This window comes from Lepidochelys kempii, chromosome 15 (genome assembly GCF_965140285.1).
Source record: "Lepidochelys kempii isolate rLepKem1 chromosome 15, rLepKem1.hap1, whole genome shotgun sequence".
In the NCBI taxonomy this organism is placed as follows: Eukaryota; Metazoa; Chordata; order Testudines; family Cheloniidae; genus Lepidochelys; species Lepidochelys kempii.
Window position 1 is genome coordinate 19,828,680 of NC_136394.1, and position 21,403 is coordinate 19,850,082.

Sequence of the window (21,403 nt, forward strand, 5' to 3'; positions counted from 1 at the left end):
TTGCATATTAATTCAAGCTCAGCAGTTTCTCGCTGGAGTTTGTTTTTGAAGCTTTTCTGTTGCAAAATTGCCACCCTTACATCTTTTACTGAGTAGCCAGAGAGGTTGAAGTGTTCTCCTACCGGTTTTTGAATGTTATGATTCCTGGTGTCAGATTTGTGTCCATTTATTCTTTTGCATAGAGACTGTCCGCTTTGACCAATGTACATGGCAGAGGGGCATATATCATGTGCACATCTACCAATGTGACATATGCCACCATGTGCCAGCAATGCCCTGTACTATATGTTCCATTCTAGGCATCCGATGGAGTGGGTTGTAGCCCACAAAAGCTTATGCTAAGATGCCCCAAGTACTCCTGTTCTTTTTGCGGATACAGACTAACACAGCTGCATTCTGATAGCAGTCAGTTAGTTACTTTTAAAAGCCAATGCCCTACGCATTTTAACAAAAAAAAAACCAGTGAAAGTGTATTGAACATTATTTACCCTACAAAGTACTGAAATGACAGATGTGTTATAAAAATGTACACTTTATTACACCTTCAGGTAGGATACATCACTATTCCTTACAATCCTACTGATCAAGTACAAATATTTGTTCATAAAGTATTTACAGGTAGATTGACTTTCTAACACCTTCTTGGGAGAGTGACAAAGAAAAAAAAAATCTGATTTTAATCTTTATTAACTGACCTTAACAATAAAAACAAAATTGCCTCTTTAGACGCTGCCTCTTAGACCCTTTAGACCAGCACATTGATGTAGTCAGCAGTTTTTTCCCAACTGTTGGAAGTGTTCCCCCTTTCAAGTACATAAGAGCTGAACACTTGAAAGTAAAATGGGGTGTACTACTTCTAGGCAATGCTTTTGGATGAGAAACAATATACTGTACATGCTGTCTGTTATCCTGTTGTCATTGCATTTTAACTATTCCACTGCCAGCTCTATTAGTTTGTGTTGCAGAGCTGCTAATAAAGATTAGCTAATGGCCCTGGCTCAGGTGCAATCAGGGGAATCTAAAAAATTGTTCACTAGTTTGCTCATGTACGAACTTAGTAAAAAAAATTCTACAACTTGGGAGTCCAGGAAAATAGTAAGATGCAGGAGAAAAGAAGTGATGAGATTAAAAAAAATTAAAAATCAGGAACGCTGCCTGACCCCAGCGTTTATATTCTGGATCTTAACTGATGACATATTTCCTACTTAAAACAGAGGAGCTGCTTGTGAATTCTCTTATTTAAGCCATTTGTGCTACTGTTTGATACGAATAACTGTATATCTATAGAAATCAGAACAAAAGATATACATATGCTTTTTCCTTTTTAATTAGACTCCCCTCCTAAAATATTGAAAAGATTACAGATTTTTTTAAAAAAATCAATTTTCAGAAATGGAATATTACCATTTTCATTGAATTTCATGTCTGTGTCCTGCAGTTTTGTGGCCAAAGTAAAACAAATCTATTCATCCAAGAGCTTTTTGAATCCTCTCTTAGTGCTGTCAAACAGGCTTTTGCAGCATTTCCCCCCGCCCAGTTCTATGAAGCTTTTTCCTCGTTTGTTTGATAACAATAAGGCAAACTGATGTGGAGGAAGAGGCATCCAAAATACCCACCTGAAGATACATTCATCATTAGCTTTAGTAAAAGAATAGTACAAAAGTTAGATCTTATTCTTTACACAATTGAAGAATTAGTCTTAGATTTACATTTTCTATTCCCCACTCCCCCAAGCTGAAAGATGAGTAGAAAGTACTGAACATTTAAACATGTTGCAAAAGCAGAATTAAACTGATGTATTAAACTCCATCTGTTCACGATTTTCCGATTTGGAAGTCCCATAAGAAACAACTAAGGGCCATTTGTTTAGAGATACCAATTAAACAATTCTTTTACAAAAAAAAGGGGTACACTTTAATACACATCTACTATCAATACAGTATTCAGCACATGCCTAGAATATCCATTATTTTAAAGTGAAGTATGAGAGTGAGCGCACAGGTTGGGTGCTTCAATAAACTGTACACAGAACTACTAACAAACATTTTAAAAGACTTACAAAAATGGAGGATGAAACATGGTTCTTTTCTTTTTAATTACAGATACTTACAAATTTTCACATTTATTGGCTAAACTCTGCAGGGAGAACGTCAAATATAATTGGTTCTTCTGAGGGATGATCACCTCGGGTGAGAACCACATGAATAGCTTTCACAGCCAGGTGGAAAGCACTCTGCTACACAAGTCACACTTAGTTCTTGGTATGGCTTTGCAATGGATATTAAACGCTCATACACATTACAGCAGAAGACTGCATATTCTTATTGGCAGTTATACAATATATTACATGGATGAACTTTACCAACATTTAAGGGATATCACCATTTTTTGTGAAGCTAGGCAGAAATTAAATGTAAATAACATTTGCATCGTATGGTTTGAACAAGCACAGAAAATAAGACCTTTCTGCTGGGGCAGAATGCGCCTTGTATAAACTTTATGAGCATTTTCTGAAGTTTTTTTTGTTTGATTTGTTTTGAGAGTTTCCATGTCAAATGTCCACCGCCAAAATCCTTCTGTTAAAAAATGAAAGGGATTTATCTTCATTTGGATGGAGATCTGCAGAGAACCTGCCCACATTGCCATGGCTTAGCAAACACAAAACGTGGTATATCCATGCTTATTTCAATTTAATCATTAGTTCAACTAGGTTTGGTGGGTGCCTTCAATCTGACAGTAGGCGTCCTCATTTGCACTTTTGCTTGCTGGTTTTGGGCTTCGGACGTTGCTGGTGCCTGGGCTGGGTTCTGTACACCTGGGGCCTGAATTTGGGGAGATGCTGTTGTCACAACTTGCTGCTGTATCAGTTTCTGCTGGACCACTTGAGCTGTAGCAGTTGTTGCTGGAATCACTTGGACTTGTTGTTGACCTGCAGTCGTCTGAGACAGTGTCACAGTTTGGGGCTGAGCCTGAACCTAAAAATATGCAGGTGACAGGAGATGAAAACGTGGTTCAGTATTAAATACATAGAGTTCTTCATTAGTATTCTGCACCACAGTACAGCAGTTTACTTGGTTGGATGTTCTTACTTCTGACTGACAGACAGGCGAACCAATCACAGTAGACAGTTTTTGGGCACACACCCCGCACTACCTCTTCCATTTGCAGTAAGGAAAGGAGACAGGGTACCTGTAGCCCTGTGCATTCCAGCTAAAAGCCAAGATAATTATCACCCAGCCTTCTTGCAGTGGGTCAGAGAGCATTCTCCCTTCGCCCCCCACAAGAGAGGTGGGGAGGGTATGGTCATTGGATAGTCAAACATTCCAATACTGTTGTTTCCTTCAGGTGAAGGAAAGCAGGGAGGAGAGGAGAGGGGTTGGAAGAGATCAAGGGAAAAGCATCAGCCATTGTGGGTAAAGCCACTGGAGGTCCCTTGCCCATCTTTAAAGAAGGCAGTGGGGACAGGGGGGCTACAGCAGGCAGTCTCTATCCCCACTTGAGTGAGGGAGCCTGGTCCTAGCACCTAATTTGCACAGCTGTGGCCACTGCAGGGGGTTTTCAATGCTCTCCAGCTTGTCTATCCATTTTGAGATCACAGGAATGAAAGTGGAGGAGCAACATCAACTGTCACTGCCTTCATCAGAGGCAGAATGAGGAAGGGAGAAGTGAAGCTTAAGCAGAGTGCCCAAGTCTCACCGTGAGAGGTTCAGCAAGCGCCCGCCCGGTCAGTCAAAGAGGAAACCCATCCATTGTGAAGTGTTGCGTTAAGGGTGCAGATAAATTGTAAACATTGAAGGTAGCATTTTCAGAAGTGTTTAGCCCTGGCCTAACTGTGCTCCCACTGAAGTCAATGGTAAAACTCCCACAGCTGTAAAATGGGGAGAAGGATGCATACTTCCTTTGTAAAGGGCTGTGAGATCTACTGATGGAAAGTGCTTTATAAGAGCTATGTTTTTATTGATTGGGAGCAGACTTTAGGTCAGCACTGATCACCTGAAACTCCTACCCTTAATGTTTAGGTCTACTGAAAAAGAGTAAGACATGTTTATTGCTAATGTTCTGAAAGCCTTTATTCCAAACAGTTTAAAGTCAACTATCAGCTACTTAGGGCTTGTCTACACTTACCGGGGGAATCAATGCAGGGCAATCGATACATCAGCAGTCGATTTAGCAGGTCTAGTGAAGACCCACTAAAATGATCGTAGATCGCTCTCCAGTCGACTCCTGTACTCCACCTGAATGAGAAGCACAAGGGGAGTCGACGGGAGAGCGTCTCCTGTCGACATAGCGTAGTGTAGACCCTGTGGTAAGTAGATCTAAGTACGTCGACTTCAGCTACGTTATTCACATAGCTGAAGTTGTATAACTTAGATCGATCTCCCCTCGTAGTGTAGACAAGGCCTTAATTTTTAGTTTCCTCTTCATCTGCCTCATCCTTGCTTGCCCCATTCCATTTTGTGTTGCACTGAATATTTCTTTGTTTTCTGTGAAGCACCTGGCACAACTTTGGCCACTACAAAGTAACAAACAAGCTTGTAATTCTATTATTTTCTCCTATACTTTAAATAGAACAATCACTGAATTGGCTGCCATTAGCTCAATTCTCTTCCTATCCATCATTATCTTCGATTACACATCATGATGAACAGCCACAACTTTTAGAAGCTCTCTTTAGCTGCAGAGGACATAAGAGAAGCTGATTTAGGCTCATCAAGAGTAATAAGAAATAGAAATATATAGCAGTTGATCACATGCCCAGTGACTGCAGTTTTACATAAGAACGACCATACTGGGTCAGACCAAAGGTCCATGTAGCTCAGTATCTTGTCTTCTGACAGTGACCAATGCCAAGTGCCCCAGAGGGAATGAACAGAACAGGTAATCATCAAGTGATCCACTCCTTGTCACCCATTCCCAGCTTCTGGCAAATGGAGGCTAGGGACACCGTTTTAATTTTTAGGAAAGGCAATGAAAATACTAGGTATTTTACAAATTTTACATACTGTACAGGGGAAAGAAAAATACATTTCTCCAAATAAGAAAACCTGCAATAGATTGTTTTCCTGTGTTCAGCCTGAGTGCCCCTTACCTGTTGGGAAACTGAAACCATCTGCTGAATATTGGCAACAGTTGTCTGTTGCTGGACCACCTGTGGAAGCTTTGAAACCTTTAGCAGCATGAAACAGAAAAGGGGATTAGAGAAAAATGACGAATATCTTGTAGATATTTATTTTCTCTATACATGTGGTAAAATAGCTTATGATGGGTCTGTCTATTATCAAGCCACAGCGTTATTTAAAATATGCTATTAACGAACTGTCCTTTGGAATGCCCATCCCAGTGCCATTGGACTGGGTAGTGTGGAATTCTGCACTTTGGTGGTGTTCTTTTTTCATCAAAAGCTTTAGGACTATTGCACTGAAGAAATCTTTTGGGGCCAAATTTTCAACCACACCTTGTATATGTGAGACACTGTTGCTAAGCCATTGAAAAACTACAACAAGGTTAGCATCCGATGAAGTGAGCTGTAGCTCACGAAAGCTTATGCTCAAATAAATTTGTTAGTCTCTAAGGTGCCACAAGTACTCCTGTTCTTTTTACAGCAAGGTTAGTAATTCCAAAGGGTTGGACTGTCACAGCCCTTACTTGATTGTACAGGGGAATAAAACTTCTTCCCCTCTTTAATCTCCTTGCTTGCCCTGGTTAGATAGTGAGCTAGCTGTGCAGAGGAGAGCAGGAGCCACCTACCCACTACTCCCCACTGTATGCAGTGTTGATGTAGCCATGTCGGTCCAAAATATTAGAGAGACAAGGCAGGGGAGGTAATATCTTTCACTGGACCAACTTCTTAGAAGAGCTTGAAAGGTTGTCTCTCTCACCAACACAAGTTGGTCCAATAAAAGAGATCACCTCACCCACCTTGTCTCCCCTTTGCAAACAGGTTGGCAGGAAGGTGATGGCAAATGGGAGTAGAGCCAGGGCTCTACTCCACCTCTTCTTATCACTGGTGAGAACAGCTTGGTGGGTGAGCAGTGGGGAGTAAACTGCTTGACGAAAAGGGTGACGTAACTTACTTCTCCACAAAAGCAAGGAAGGTGTGGGGGACGAATCATGACTCTCCAAGTCACAATTCATTCTCTGATCTGCTCCCGGGTACAAGACAGAACCTGCGGCAGACTACAAGGTTGCAATCCCACCCAGTGAGTTTTACAACTACAGCCAATTTTTAAGAACATGTAACTAGTATTGAAGCCAGCAGCAACTAAAACTCTAACCTGACTCTACTGCAGTAAGACTGTGGTCTTTGCTACTTTCTAGTCACACAGTATTAACTTCAAGGGGAGAAGTTGTGTCCCTGTACCTGTATCTGTGGTTGCACTTGCTGGGTTCCACCGGGTTTTTGGGCCTGGGAAATTGGAGTTGTCAGGAATTGGGTTTTAATGGCTGGCTGTGCACTATAGGTAACTTTCTGTTGCTGTGAAGTCTGATGTTGGGTTTGGACAGTAACCTTTTGCTGTACAGTAGCTTGACCTTGTGCAACCTGGGGCTGGATGGCTTTCTGTTGCTGTGCTGTTGGGTGATGCTTGAGTTTTAGCAGCTGTTGGACATGCACTGGCTGTGCCACCACTGTCTGTCCTCCTGCAAATTAAAAAAAGAAAAAAGAGGAGTCTTCATCGTAGCACTTCTGCTAAGTGTGTTTAAGGAGTGCTTAAATCCTTAAATCACGGAGTACAGAGATTTATGCTAAACTTTAAGCACATAAGTTATCCCATTGAATTCAACAGGACTTCTCACATATTTAAAGTTAAGGAAAAGTCCTTGCAGGATTGAGTCCTAACAGTGCCTTTCTCTCCAGCTGGGAGTGCGGTAAGAGACCGTAAACATGCAGCAGCCTTTTAAGCAACAGAATCTCTCTCGCCCTTCAAACAAAAGTGAACATTCTAAGCATGTTCTGTGAAATTAGCTACGAAGCATGCGTGTGCCATCACCATCACTGATTTTAAAAGAGATGTGGTAGTATATGCCATTGTATCTAAAGGCAGGATTAAGCAAAATTTCACCGCATTAGTATTAGAATACCCTGTTAGAAGAATTTTTTACATGTCATACTAGACACTGATCTGAAATGAGTATCTGGTACAGAAATATCAGTTAAACTGAATCTCAGCTTGCTACTCAAATGGCTTTTAACTCTATTCTTCATTAAAGACTATTCTTCTCAGAGATTGTGTGATTACTATGGTTTTATACAGAAAACCGGTTCACCACCTATTCTTAAAGGGATACTATCAACTTCAGTAAATATAAGTGCAAAGTACTTCACTTAGGAAGCAAAAATCAAATGCACAACTACAAAATGGGAAATAACTGGTCAGGTGGTAGAACTGTGGAAAAGCATCTGGGTGTATAGCAGATTCCAAATTGACTGAGTCAACATGTGATGCAGTTTCGCAAGGCAAATATCATTCTGGGGTGTATTAATACGACTGTCATATGCAAGATGCAAAAGGCAATTGGGCCCTGCTCTACCGGCATTGGTGAGACCTCAGCTGGAGTACTCTGTCCAATTCTGGGCCCCACCCTTTAGGAAAACAAGTGGACAAATTGGAGTGTCCAGAGGAGAGCAGCAAAAATGATCAACGGACTACAAAACCTGGCCTATGAGGAAAGGTTAAAAAACCTGGGCATGCTTAGTCTTGAACAAGAAGACCTGATAACAGTCTTCAAATATATGTTAAGGGCTGCTACAGAGAGGACTGAGTTCAATTGTTCTCCATGTCCACTGAAGGTAGGACAAGAAGCAATAGCTTAATCTGCAGCAAGGGAGATTTAGGAAAAACTTTCTAACTAGAAGGGTGGTTAAACTCTAGAATAGGCTTCCAGGGGAGGCTGTGGAATCCCGATCACTGGAGGTTTTTAAGAACAGATTGGACAAACACCTGTCAGGAATGGTCTAGCATTTACTCGATCCTGGCTCAGTACAGGGGAATGGACTTGATGACTTCTTTAAGTCTCTTCCAGCCCCATATTTCTAATATTCTATCATTTAAAAAGGAAATCATACTTCTGTCTGAAAATTCCTTACCTACGATTGTTAAAAGTAACACCAAAGATTACTATAACTGAAAGGTTACATTTACTTTTCTCTGTCCTCCTGGTTAATTTTGTACACTTGACAGAAAATCCAGCTGAAGTTATGGGGAGTCTTTACATTAACTTCAATGGGTTTTAGATCAGGCCCTCTGCACATAGATAAGTTTTTCTGATTTGTATTATTTTTCCACAGCGTAGCAGGAAAGAGAGAAAACAGTTTAAAAATAGCCAGATGTGACTGCAGAAGCACGAACTGTCCAGACAAATCTAGTACTTGAAACGTTTTAACTCATTTTTAAAGTAGACTAAATTTCAAACTGTATCCTGTTAAGTCTTGAAATGAGATGGAGACAGCATCTTGTACTAGACATTATTTGAGGTGCCACAGAATTTTTTTAAAGCACAACTTTAAATGACATTGTATTTCAAGAAGCATAACGAAGTACCTGCTGCTTTCTGTGGCTGCCCAATAGCAACGCTAATCCCAGCAACCGTAACAGGGAGAGTTGTAACTCCTGCAGATGACACAACAGCAGCTGGAACAGACACCACGGGAGGCTTTGCCAAAGTAACTTGTGCTGCCTGAGGTGTCTGGGCCTGGATCTGTCCTTGTGCTTGAAGCTGGGAAGCAGGAACACGAGTCTAAGCAGCAAGGAATCAGGATTATTGTACAGAAAAATAATATCTGGTGTATTTAACTAGGTCATTGCAAGATGATAACTGTATGTTCAGAAACTAAGGACCTGATTCTCATTTACACTAAGACCCCTTTACACTGCTCTAACAACATAAAGCAAGCTTAAAATGGGCTTAAACTACATTTACATTCACTTTACGTCCCCTTTACGCTGCCAGAGCAGTGTAAAGGGGCCTCAGTGTACATGAGAATCAGGTGCTAGATTCAGATACAACATCTCATTCATTTTAACCAGTGTAGAACTAGCTGTTTAAGTGCATTTTTAACTAAGTGTATAGCAACTTACAAGACGAGCAACCTGCAGGTTTGTCACAGTAGTGCCTGTAAGTACTGCTCCAGGCCGTGATGCTGCGACAGCAGCAAGTTGTTGAGTTTGCTGCTGCTGTTGCACTTGTACTTGTGTTGTCTGTTGTTGGGCCCCTGGCTGCGTCTGCTGCTGTGTTGCTTGCTGCTGAGGAAGTTGTAATTTCTGTTTCTGCAACTTGAGCAGCTGCTCCTGAAAGTAGAAACACTTTTATTGCTTTCAATTTCATTATTGATTTTAGGAAAGGCGGATATACCTCCAGTGGGAGCAGACTTTGAAACTTTAAGCTATGGGAGTTCGCCTGCCAGTTTTAATCAATGAGCAACGGAACTAAGAACGTAGCTCCTTTACAGTGTGGCTCTCCAGAGAGCAAATACCTAGTGCTTATTTACTGTTTTACTTCATGGAAGGACTTAACAAACTTGAACCAGTTGGCATGCCCTGTGCTTCCATGAAATTTTAGTCTCACCGGCAGTGAATTTAAGAGAGAACCCGTTTTCTGTCTAGTATGAGACCATAGGTCACCGCAGACGACATCACTGGTAAGTGTTTAAAGAAACAGGAAAGAACAGCATTCTTCGGAATGTTTCCCTCACCTGTGATAACTTCCCGACAGGTTTTATTTGGGCTGGAGACTGGGCTTGTGCCTGGGTCTGAATCTGTGGAACCTGCACCTGAGCGGCCTGCTGCTGCTGCTGCTGCCTGAGAAGCTGGAATTGAGCAGGTATGACTGTTTTGCCAGAGAGTTGAACTGTTGGCGCAGCTGTAAATAAAGCAAAAAGGCTCTGAAGAGAAAGTTCCAACATTTGATTAATTTAATCATCTTCACTGAAACAGTTCTAGTACAATTGCTAACCCTGTCCTTTTTCGCGACACTGATTCTGAGGAGAGATTCAGGATTAGATGAAAGGAAATAGACTGGGTAGGGAGGCCCAAATGAACTATATAAGCAGGAACGCAATAGGATCATTGTTAGCAAAACAGAAAGGACAACTAACCCCTGTGATTTCTGGCACTAAGGATAAGCAGGTTAAAAGTTTTCAGCAGTGTTTAACAGCTGTACTGCTGGTAAATTCTGACTCCAATATTCTGAGGCTGAGGTGGTCAAGTAAGTTACAGGAAGTTTAGGCACTTAAAGTACACTAGGAAAGAATCACCACACAATTATTACCTTGCGTAACCTGAGTCACTAAGGATCTCGCCTGGGTCTGTACTGGCGTTAGGTTGGTAGTTACCACGGCTGACGCAGTCACGGATGTCACTGCTCGAACACCCTGGGTAGATGCTATGGTCACCAATTCTGTTGATGCAGCAGGTGCTGCTGCTGTTCGCTGCTGAGTATGTACCACCTGAGCAGAAGAAGTACCTCCTGAAGTCTAAGGAAGAAAAAAACCATTATTCCTCACTACCTTCAACTTACATTTAAAACCATAGAACCTTCTGGAAACAGAGGACATATTTTAAGATACAAATGTCATAAATAAAGGCAAATATGTACATACCTTTCCAGTCTATCTAATAAATGGCCAGTCACCTCATTCTCAGTATTCTGACCTGAAAGCCTTTAACTATACTATTGAAGTGTGAATTTTCCCCCATTTGCACTCATCAGTTTTAGATGTCTTGTCTATAAGAATGGCCATACTGGGTTAGACCAAAGGTCCATCTTGCCCCATATCTTGTCTTCTGACAGTGGCCAATGTGAGGTGCCCCAGAGGAAACGAACAGAACAGATAATCACCAAGTGATCCATTCCCGGTCGCCCATTCCCAGCTTCTGGCAAACAGAGGCTAGGGACAACATCCCTGCCCATCCTGGCTAATAGCCAGTGATGGACTTATCCTCCATGAATTTATCTAGTTCTTTTTTTGAACGCTGTCATAGTTTTGGCCTTCACAACATCCTCTGGCAAAGAGTTCCACAGGTTGACTATGCGTTGTGTGAAGAAATACTTCCTTTTGTTTATTTTAAACCTGCTGCCTATTAATTTCATCTGGTGATGCCTAGTTCTTGTGTTATGAGAAGGAGTAAATAACACTTCCTACCAGTCATGATTTTATAGACCTCAATCATATCCCCCCTTAGTCGTCTCTTTTCCAAGCTGAAAAGTCCCCGTTTTATTAATCTCTCCTCATACAGAAGCGGTTCCATACCCCAATCATTTTTGTTGCCCTTTTCTGAACCTTTTCCAATTACTTTGCTTTTATCAACATTGATTTGTTTGTGTGTATTTCAAAAAAAGGATCACTGATCAGAGATGGACTGGCAGTGGTAAAGGCTGAATGATCTAAGAAGTCTTTTCCCATGTCTCATTTATAACCGTATTTGTTATGCAACACATTTCCATTAGCTGCATCACTCTCTTCTTTGGAAAATATACAGACTGGTGAGAATATACCAGACTAAATGAAGTTAGCTATGGGCAGAGTTATATACATAAAACTAACAAAAAATTAAATGCTAGAAATTTATTGTGCTGCTACAATCTGCAAGTAAAATAATTAAATTACAGTACAACTACTGAAATTTACTCACTGTCAGTGTCCCAGGTATAACTGGTGAAGCCAGACGTTTATTAATAGGCTGAAAGGTAGCAGCAGGGACTCCAGCAACTGTATTCACTATAACATTCCCACTCACAGTAGCTGAAAGTAAACCCAAAAAAACCATGAGACTACTACAAAAAAAAAGACAAAGGAGTATTTCTGTATTTCTTCACCCATCACTAAAAACATCTTACCAGTCTGTATACTTGTCCCAGTGACTGCTGTTTTGATTGTGCCAGCCTGTTTAGAAGACAATTTGAATAATATTTCAGAGACAAATTGGAAAACAACTTAGTGCAGGTCTTTAAAACTACTTTTCTGTTTAACATATATAGCTGCCCTATTGTGAGAATGAGATAACTACCAACATTTATATATAAAAAAAAATCTTATAATAAAAGTGCATAGATACTTATGTGCCATTTCACCATGTAGCACATGTGCAGCTATATATGCATATATTCATCTCTCTCCCAGAGCTGTGGTACTTTGATTCTTCTCTAAAGAAATTAAATCAGCACCTACTATAACGAAGGCTATGACTTTGTCATGGATATTTTTAGTAAAAGTCATGGACAGGTTACGGGCAATAAACAAAAAATCACGGAAGCTGTGAACTGTCCCTGACTTTTACTAAAAACATCCCTGACAAAATGGGGAAGGAGGAGGGTCCAGCACCCTGCCCCCCTGGCAGTGGCTGGGAGCTGCAAGGGAGCTGTGGGGGGAGGCGGGGCCCTGCCAGCGGCGGAGGCTGGGGAACTGTGGGAGGGGGCCCTGCCCTGGGCTGCTGAGCAGCTCCGAGGTCCCTCTGCCGCTTCCGGCTGGGAACTGTGTGTGGGGGCCCCCACCACCTGCTGAGCAACTCCAAGGTCCCTCTGCTGCCGGCAGCAGCAGCTGGGAGCTGTGGGGGGACCCCCATCCATGGCCGCTGAGCAGCTCCAGGATCCCTCTGCTGCTGCCGCAAGCAACCAGTGGCACTGGAGCATTTTTAATAGTGGGGGGGCCCTTATACCTGTCCACCCCCCCACACACCCTGACCTGGGGCTGGGAGCACGGTCGTGTCTCCCGGGGAGGCGGGCGGGCGGGAAGACCCGGACAGGGGTAAGAGGGCTGAGGCTGGAGCCACAGCTGGAGGCAGGGCCAGCAGCTGGGACCCTCAGGTACAGGGCCAGCGGCCATGCACAGGGCCAAAAGTGGAGGCATGGGACTGGGGCTCAGCGTGCAGGGCTGGGAGCAGAGCCCCGCATAAAGCCTGAGGGTGCTGCAGCAATCCCCACACCCGTAGTTCCCGCAGCTATGACAGGACCGGGGGGGGGCGGGGGGGGGGCAGAGACTGCTCTCAACGGCTGAGACACTGCAGGGTGAACCCCTGCCAGCGGCAGGTCAGTTCTGGAGCTTAAACTATAACATACAAGATCTGTAGCCTTCGAAACATCAGTCCGACTCCTATTATCAGTTCCACTGGCACAGGCTCTAGAGCTTGTTCAGAGCCCCACTGAAGCTAAGGAGGCATGTCATGGGCCTGTATTCGTGGATCCAGCTGTAGGATCAGGGTCATGGTGTGCTATAACAGTTCTTCTCTCCCCTCCCCAGCGGCTACCTCCCACCCCAGAGTGTATGTTGTTTCACACAACCTTTCGGTTTTGAGCTGCTTAACAGAATCTCTTGGCAAAATTACTCCTTGGTGTCAACTTCTTACATCAATGGGAACAAATCTGGCCTACAGTCTCTTTCGGTTAACATGTATCAACTGGTCTGTAATGAAGACTTGTCCCATACAGTCGGTTATAACTGTCATAAATGAGTTTCTTCTCTCATCTTCCTTTTGACCCAGCAGACAGATGGGCTGAAGAAAGAGGCAGCACCAAAAAGCCTGGCATTTCATCATGTGATTCTTCAGGGACTCTGACACTTGAACTGGTGATCTTGAGGAGAAAGACCCCAAGTCATTCTAAGAAGTTTCACATTACTGTCTGAGCAAAGGAACAAGAGTTCCACAAAGAAAATGCATCTCTTGAACTGCACTGTGCCATATTCCTCCAGATAAAAGATCTCCACAGGTAGAGGGATTTAAAAAAAAACAAACAAAAAACACTACAGAGAAGTTGTACTCCCCAAATTACCTGGATGAATTTTTTTCATGTACCTTGCCCGTATCTGCTCAGATTTATCAGACAAAGAGGTAGTTTTACTGGCTGATGTCCTTGTTGATGGCAGTTTCACATCAGAGACTACCACAGCCTACTATCTCAATTCTAGCATGAATTCTCCAAGGAATCCTAATAAGTGAGTGGATGAAAACCAAGATATGCAACCTATCCAGGAAATGAACAGGGTACTGTGACTTAACCTGCTCTATATCAAGTCAGAATTCTCACTTTCAATATGAAGAACGTATGCATAGATGGTGCACACACAAGAACTGAAGTCGCTGCTTCAGAAGCGGCAAGCCTTCCCTTTCTTACCAATACTGCCGTGTTGGCCACAGTAGTTACTGCAGTCTGTACCACTGCCTGTGGCTGCTGAACTACCTGGGCTTGAGTCTGAGCTTGCGCTTGCTGCACAGCTGATTGCTGAGTTTGCTGCTGGCCAGCTTGCTGTTGCTGCTGAGGCTGTGGGCCTGTCTGCTGCTGTGCCCTCTGCTGTTCAGCCAAAGCCTGGGAAGCGTAAAAGAAATACGTTTAGTAAATTCTTCAAAACAGCACATAAAACAAACCTTCCATACTCAGTCAGGAGTTAGCCATCAACATGCTTAGTAACCGATCTCCAGGTGTGCTCTATATAGCATGCCCTTACATTAGCTGATGAAGCAGGGCAGCTCTTACTGGATAAAATATGAATGGGGGCTACAGAATGAACAACAATAAAATGAGGAAGTAGGTTACTTTTTGAGTGTCTCTCAAGAAAAGAGAGTCCTAGGTGCTTGTGAATACTATTACATTAAGTCAGGCCAATAGGAAACTTCCTGCTTCAGGAATTTGATGTTCAAACTCAACTAAAGAGAAGACTGGAACACTGCATGTGCAGGCCACTATCGTGGCCAACTTCCCTTAGAAGTCAGCTCATGTCACATTCCCATAATTCATTTTCTAGAGCAATTTTATTTTGTTATTATTTAGAAGACAGAAATTAGTGGACTACTGCTGCAGTAGGATATCGAACAGGAAAAGACTGAGCTCAAAAGTAAAAGGAAGTAATACGGGTTTAATGCCCACAAATTACAACTACCCACTCATAGCAAACTCAGAACACAATGTTGGTAAGTTCAGGCATAGGATGGAAGGGCATCTCACTTGATTGCTTTTACTGCAGTCAGTTTATATGATTGAGATGTAAAGATGTACCTTTTTCTCTTTTGCAATACGCTCTGCTCGGAGGGATGCAACCTGAATTGGGGGAAGTGGCTTATCATAGTTGATTCCACTAGGAATAAAAGCAATAAAATAATTTAGAAATGAATATTTTAAAAACAAAATCCCAGTTTTTAAGCCATTTTTAAACCCTTTAAGAGACAGTAACGACCCACCTTTCTGCAAGCACAGAAGCATGCTTTGGATTCTTCTGGAAAGGATTCATGCCAAGTCTGAAATTAACCAAAATTACATTACTGGAGAGAAAAAACCTTAGCAGAAACATTTAATTTTATATGTTTTGTAAGGTAACACTTTGCATTTCTGAGCATTCCCAGCAGCACTCATGCTCATACATGGATGGATGCATTAAGACAGACAGACTTTTACAGTAAACGTTAAATAAATGTAGCTGGCAGGTGCCACACAAATAAGCATAAGATATTACTAGGATTTTTGTAGCTTAGGCAGAAAGAACGTGTGCTGTACGGTGGAGACTTTTCTTAAAGGGTATTCTCTGCCCCACTACCGCCCCTCCCCACCCCCACCGAAAAGGATCAAAAATTAACCCACATAAGAAAAGTTATCAGTTCCATCCTCACAGTCACAGGACAACAGGGGTAAGGGGAAGAGTTCAAGAACAGAGAGACAAACAGCTAAGCAGAAAAGCATGTTTGCATCACAAACATGAGAAAGTAAAACGGTCCTTTGCTAGGAGAGTGGTTGAGAATATAATTATGTTTAAAAGGCTGGGGGCACCTTTAGTATATACTGAAATAGGAAATATCCTCATTTAGCTTACTTACAGGGGTTTGATTGGTGGACTTCTCTTTCCTGCAATCATTTTCATCATCTCAAAATGATTAGTATAAAGCTGGGTGTGGGTTGCACCTTCATCTTGGGCATAGATCTGATTGGTACGAAGCGGACGACTATTTTTGGTCTAAAAATAAACACACACAAAAAACCTTTACATTTAAAAAAACCTAAAATGACACTTGTTTATGCACAAATACCTAATGAATGTAGATTCCTTAAAAACACACAGTCCAGCTTAATCGATTACAGACTGATTTCTGCCTAGCATTACTTATAATTTGCTGTCACACAACTCTATGCGCACTACATAACGCAAATACAAAAAAAGAAAAAAAAAAGAGCAGATCCCAAGGTCACACTGTATCTGGAATCTCCACTCTATAGATACACAGAATGGCAAATTCTAATTTGAAAGATACTCTTTGTTTTAGTTTAGATTTTGAGAGTGTATGTGAAGTGACAGCCCACTGGCTATTTGTTTATAGTTATGTTATGCATATCGCATACAAGCACTGTAAAATTACCACAGCACAGCTCTCCTAACAAAGCTATGTTACTCTCCAGCACCATTTTTACTTCTAGAACTTGGCTTCTCCTGAGCAGCAACGGCAAATGAGAGATGAGCCTGACTACTAGTCAGAGAATGGGACCAAAGGCAGAACTTCTGGATCTACTCCCAGTTCTGTCATGTAACTTGCTGTGTGGCTTGGAGAAAGTCACTTAGCTATGTGACTCAGTTTCTTCATCTGTAAAATGGGGATAATACTATACCACGCAAGGGTGTTTTAAAGATTAATTCATTAGTTCTAAATCACTTAAATTTTTATATGAAACGTGCTAGTATAAATGTTAAGTACTATGATAATAATCATGATGAACTATGCGGTGTTTTTGTGAAGTGGACAAATACTCACTAGTGATTAAGCTGAAACAACGGAACTGTGTGTGTGAATTACAAATTTAGCTACTAATTATAGGTGCTGAAATCTGGTGTCAATCTACCGTACCAACAAGCAAAAAGAGAGTCAGAATTTTAACTGCTGTTTCACGATTCAAGAAATACTCAATAGATCTTCAAGGAATCATTTGCCCACCTCTACCAATCTTAAATACCACAGGGTCTAGATTTGATTTGGAAAGAATACCAATACACACCTTATAAATGCTTTTTGTCTTCTTTTTAGGATTAGCTTCATACATTAGCTGTAAAACAAGAAGGAAAGTTAGATCTCTTGTGGCAGATTTTGTTCAGGTGCTTTTTCTTTTCAAAGTAAATCACAAAATAAGTGAAAATTCAAATAAGGATACTCTTACATACTTTTAAAAGTTATTCAGTTATATATAAATTGAAATATATAAGAAAACCATGTTTACAGAGTTCAGAAAAAGAACACTACAAACTGAAATTCAAAAGGATGCACCATTCAACTTCAACTCACTTTTCCTTCTTCTCTTGGAATAATGACATTTTCATATCGGTTTCGGCATTGTTTTGGTGAGCGATAGACTCGGCTACATGAGTTAACAACGTCACTAACGAGATCCCAATTGGGTGTGTGCGCCGGTGACATGACAGCAAGGTTTAAAGGAAGTTCCAGTAATTGCTTCACTGCCTGGAAAATCAAAAGGTGCAAAATTCAGGGTGACAAATAAAATCACTACAAACTTCTAAGCTAAATGTTTTCTGTATGTGTTGTCAGGCCATTAATTTAATCATAAAGAAACCTTATTCTCAGGCTAACCCCAAAAAACCCTTTTAGAGAACCAGCCTGCACTCCTGTGCAGAGGAATAACTGAGTATAAGGTGCTCTTACCGCCCCCCCGCACAAGCTTGCCACAATATTGGTTACAACATGGGGGTGGAAGAGCAGCTGCCTGAAGCTGAAGCATCTGATGGAAGCTTCTCCCTCCCACACAGATGTACAGAATTTCAGCTACATTTTCTATTGCCTCAGCCAGCACAACTGATCTGGCATGTACGGAAAGATGGGCCAGGAAAAGGGCTGGTGCAGCTTACTTCCTTTGTGGAGCAAAGGGAAAACAGGCACTGAACTATGACGGACAGTCACAGTTTTGGTCCCTGATCTGTTCCTGTAGCAGTGCAGCTACGGGCTGCCCCTCACTCAGAACAGACTGCAAAGTGCCAGTCTAGCCCCTAGAAACTAGAAATAGCATTACAGGGATAAAGTCAGAAAATAGCCAATTCCGAAATTAATAATTACATTATAGCAAAATGATGAGACTGGAAAGGAGAGCATTCATCTTACCTGCAGTAGTGCCCAGTCTTCACTAATCAACCACTCAGGATTGTCCTGTCCAGCCTCAGCAGCTGGTTTGACAAGAGTTGGCAAAGGCTTTGCAAACTGCGTTTGCTGTTTCAACAGTATGTTCTTCTTCTGTTCTTTGCCCTCTCGTCGCATTTTCAACATCCCTGGAGTGGCTCGGTCAAAAAGTGATCGAGGAGGAATAACAGCCTCTCCATGGCGCTGCTTCTTCTTTCTACCTGCAGCTAGAAAAGTGATGCCATCTTCAGTGAGACAGTAAAACAGGTCATTTTGTTATGGCAAGCAACACATACAAATCAGTAGTGACTATCTGGCTGTGCATAAAACTAATGACTGTAGGTTAAACCAACAGCTACCTATTAAAAAGTATCGTTTAACTCAGTGATATTCAGACCTCAGTGGTGCAGGAGACAAATCGGAGATCAACACTACCCAAAAGAGCCAATTCATTGGGTCATTTACTATGGTACTATATTATATTTATTGTCACAGCAAATAAGTAAATAACCTATTGCAAGTTGATAACTTAATTAACAACATAGTAAAAGCATTCTGGCCAGTTAAGAATTAAAATCACACAGCGTTTTAATATCATCTGATGCAAAAGCTGCAGGAGACACATTAAAGAGCCACTTGCGACTTGCAAGCCTGAGTCGGAGTATCACTGGTTTAACTAAGTCTAATATGCCCAGTAGTTTTTGTAATTGTTCACATTATAAATAATGTGATAAGTTTTAAACAGCTAAGCATATTGCAAATTAACTTTGGCCCAATTACTATATTAAAAGAACCGGTTTAGAAATGAGACATTGTAATTGTTTACAGTATAAAGGAAGACAGACAAAGTAAAAAGGAATCTTAAACAATAAGTCCCAATGTACGAGTGGCAAGAGAGACTGTAATAGGCAAGTTATATAGTTCATGACTATCCTGTTTTGAAATTGATTCTGCAGCTATTAAACAGACAAAACTTTCAGACACTTCAAACCTGACTGTAAAAACTGCATGATCAGACCCTTTGATTTTTTTGGACACCGATTATGTGGCACAAGGTATTGGAAGACACTATGTAAAATTTAATTTTGCCTTCAGCTCATAAGTCTCAGAACTTTTTTGAACCAAACATTTACCAGATGGATCCGTTTTGTGTCGCTTACGCTCCTTCCTGATGTACACTGGGGGCAACTTAGACTCTGGAATTGGGGTGGTATCATACATCAGACACATAACAGAATCGATATAGATGTCATTGTCATCCTGAGGTGGGGTAGGGGGAGTCCAAAGCTGCACAAAACACAGTATACATGTCATTATGTTTTATTAACTAACTACAGATTTCTTCTCTTCAAACAGATTAAAGCCTAAATAACTTACTGGCATTATTTCTGTTTGTCCATCTGGGCCTTCGTAGACATATTCCTATAAAGCAAAGAGAGACAACAGTTCAAATGATGCCAGTGAACTGACTGCATAACACCAAAAATGAATAGCTATTAAGTGACAATAATCTCTAAGTCATTACCTTGTTGTATGCATCCTCCCGAGTGTAGGTAAGTAGTTCCTCCTCCTCTTCTTCCCAAAGCATTTCTTCCTCCTTTTCTTTCAGTTCCTTCATGTGATAAAATTCCCATGCTTTTTTTGCAGCTTTCAATTCCACCTAAGTGACAACTCAGTCCATTTATAAAGCTCGACAGAGTACTACCCGATGGACTAAAATCTTGACAGGGACATTGTCAATTTGCATTTTGGGAAATGGGAATATTCTTTTGAAATTTCTAATTTTCAGGTAGAGCACTATTTAAACATTATAACCTGCATTTTGTTAAACATTTCTTTAACGAAAATTTAATAAGTGGTTTTCTGCTCCCCAGTGATGTTTAAAAGGATCATTTGGGTTAGCCTGTGAATAAATAAGCTCAGATCTGGGGTTCATTACTTGGCTCCGTCAGACACCCCATGTCACCTTGAGCAAGATAGTTGGGCCCCAGTCCTGCAATTTATGCATGTGCTCAACATTACTCAAATAAGCAATCCCTTTGCAGTCAATGGGACTATTCCTACATTTCATGTGATGCACATACATGAGTGTTTGCAGGACCATGGCCATGTGAATGTCCCTGCCTTAGTTTCCCATTTGTAAAATGAGAATAATACTTGCCTACCTCTAAGGGGTCTTGGGAAGAAAAATTCAATACTGTTTGTGAGGTGCTCAGATACTATGGTGCCAAGGCTCATAATAGTGCCTAGGATAAATCAAATATCTTTGGAGGAGTTTTCCACTCATAGTGAAGATGTATCTCTGCTTGTATGTACTGCAGAAGTATACAAGAATGTGTATTCACTGATACCTTACCTCACTTATTCTTGGTTTACTCTCATCAGTGGAAACATGGAAGAGCTCCAAATAATTCAAAGCATACTTCTCAATTGGAGTAAGCTAAGGGAATACATTAGGAGAACACAGTTATTGTTGAGGATAAACAAAGTTACAATGCAAACAGGGATTACCAAAGCTGTCATTTAAAATAAACCTCCTTTGTTTAAGGTATAATGCCCCATGAAAGTCAGCTAGAGTTTTGTCACTGATTTCAACAGGAGCAGAATCAGACTTTTAGAAAGCCAAGCTGCTCCAGGGTCAGAGTGCAGAAAGCTGAAGTTTTTGAACTAAAATGTTTATGGAAAGTCATGGTACCTGATCCACAATAGCAACTAACTCCTGCAATTGCGAGGGCTCTTCATTGTACTTTGGCTCAGACAGTTCTGAAATTAAAGGTTTTATGCTTGATTCTGCTCCTGCTTCTTGTACATGTTTGTTTGGCTCTTCATCTTCTTGTTCAATGCTGTTGAGAGCCTTTAAAAAAATGTAGGTTTTAAAAGATACAATATACGATTACAAAAATAGGCTTAAGAGGGTTGACACAAAGCCCACTGAAGTCTATGGAAAGATTTTCATGGACTTCAATCAGCTTTCGAGCAACCTGAAGACTGTAAATAAAGTCACAAATTAACACAAGTACATGCTTTCACAATAAAAGTGTTAAGCCCTGTCATAGTGGACCAGCTCTACCCACACCCAATATCAACTATTTTGAATGAAAACTATACAAATATACATCCTGTCTACTTTGCCATTAAATGTGCTCTCCCTACACCACACACTATAATGGCATTAAAAAAATTAAATATTTCCAAAAATTACTTTCAACCATTAACAAATGAACAGGCTTTCTTATTCCTATAATTCAAGATACTAGCTGATTTCAAACGCAGAGGACAACAAGCAATTAATTTATTGTGTAGACCAATTG

General features: G+C 41.2%; 1 protein-coding gene across 16 annotated transcripts in view; it reads right to left on the bottom strand.

Moving 5' to 3' along the window:
- Positions 1 to 514: 514 nt before the first annotated feature.
- Positions 515 to 21,403, bottom strand: part of EP400 (E1A binding protein p400) — a 63,510-nt gene continuing 42,621 nt past the window's right edge. For 11 of the 16 annotated variants that reach the window (XM_073312731.2, XM_073312730.2, XM_073312734.2 and 8 more), the window contains 21 exons: positions 20,788 to 20,946; positions 20,449 to 20,532; positions 19,618 to 19,752; positions 19,470 to 19,514; positions 19,226 to 19,379; positions 18,078 to 18,337; positions 17,250 to 17,423; positions 16,966 to 17,013; positions 15,798 to 15,934; positions 15,168 to 15,224; positions 14,986 to 15,064; positions 14,107 to 14,298; positions 11,836 to 11,881; positions 11,631 to 11,740; positions 10,267 to 10,471; positions 9,692 to 9,858; positions 9,078 to 9,287; positions 8,541 to 8,736; positions 6,362 to 6,639; positions 5,090 to 5,167; positions 515 to 2,975 (listed from right to left, as the gene is read on the bottom strand). In XM_073312731.2, the coding sequence (XP_073168832.2) occupies positions 2,703 to 2,975; positions 5,090 to 5,167; positions 6,362 to 6,639; positions 8,541 to 8,736; positions 9,078 to 9,287; positions 9,692 to 9,858; positions 10,267 to 10,471; positions 11,631 to 11,740; positions 11,836 to 11,881; positions 14,107 to 14,298; positions 14,986 to 15,064; positions 15,168 to 15,224; positions 15,798 to 15,934; positions 16,966 to 17,013; positions 17,250 to 17,423; positions 18,078 to 18,337; positions 19,226 to 19,379; positions 19,470 to 19,514; positions 19,618 to 19,752; positions 20,449 to 20,532; positions 20,788 to 20,946 (3,087 nt within the window). In that variant the 3' untranslated portion in view covers positions 515 to 2,702. The remainder of the gene's footprint in view (positions 2,976 to 5,089; positions 5,168 to 6,361; positions 6,640 to 8,540; positions 8,737 to 9,077; positions 9,288 to 9,691; positions 9,859 to 10,266; positions 10,472 to 11,630; positions 11,741 to 11,835; positions 11,882 to 14,106; positions 14,299 to 14,985; positions 15,065 to 15,167; positions 15,225 to 15,797; positions 15,935 to 16,965; positions 17,014 to 17,249; positions 17,424 to 18,077; positions 18,338 to 19,225; positions 19,380 to 19,469; positions 19,515 to 19,617; positions 19,753 to 20,448; positions 20,533 to 20,787; positions 20,947 to 21,403) is intronic. The other 5 variants (XM_073312727.2, XM_073312736.2, XM_073312737.2 and 2 more) reach the window with 3 other exon arrangements.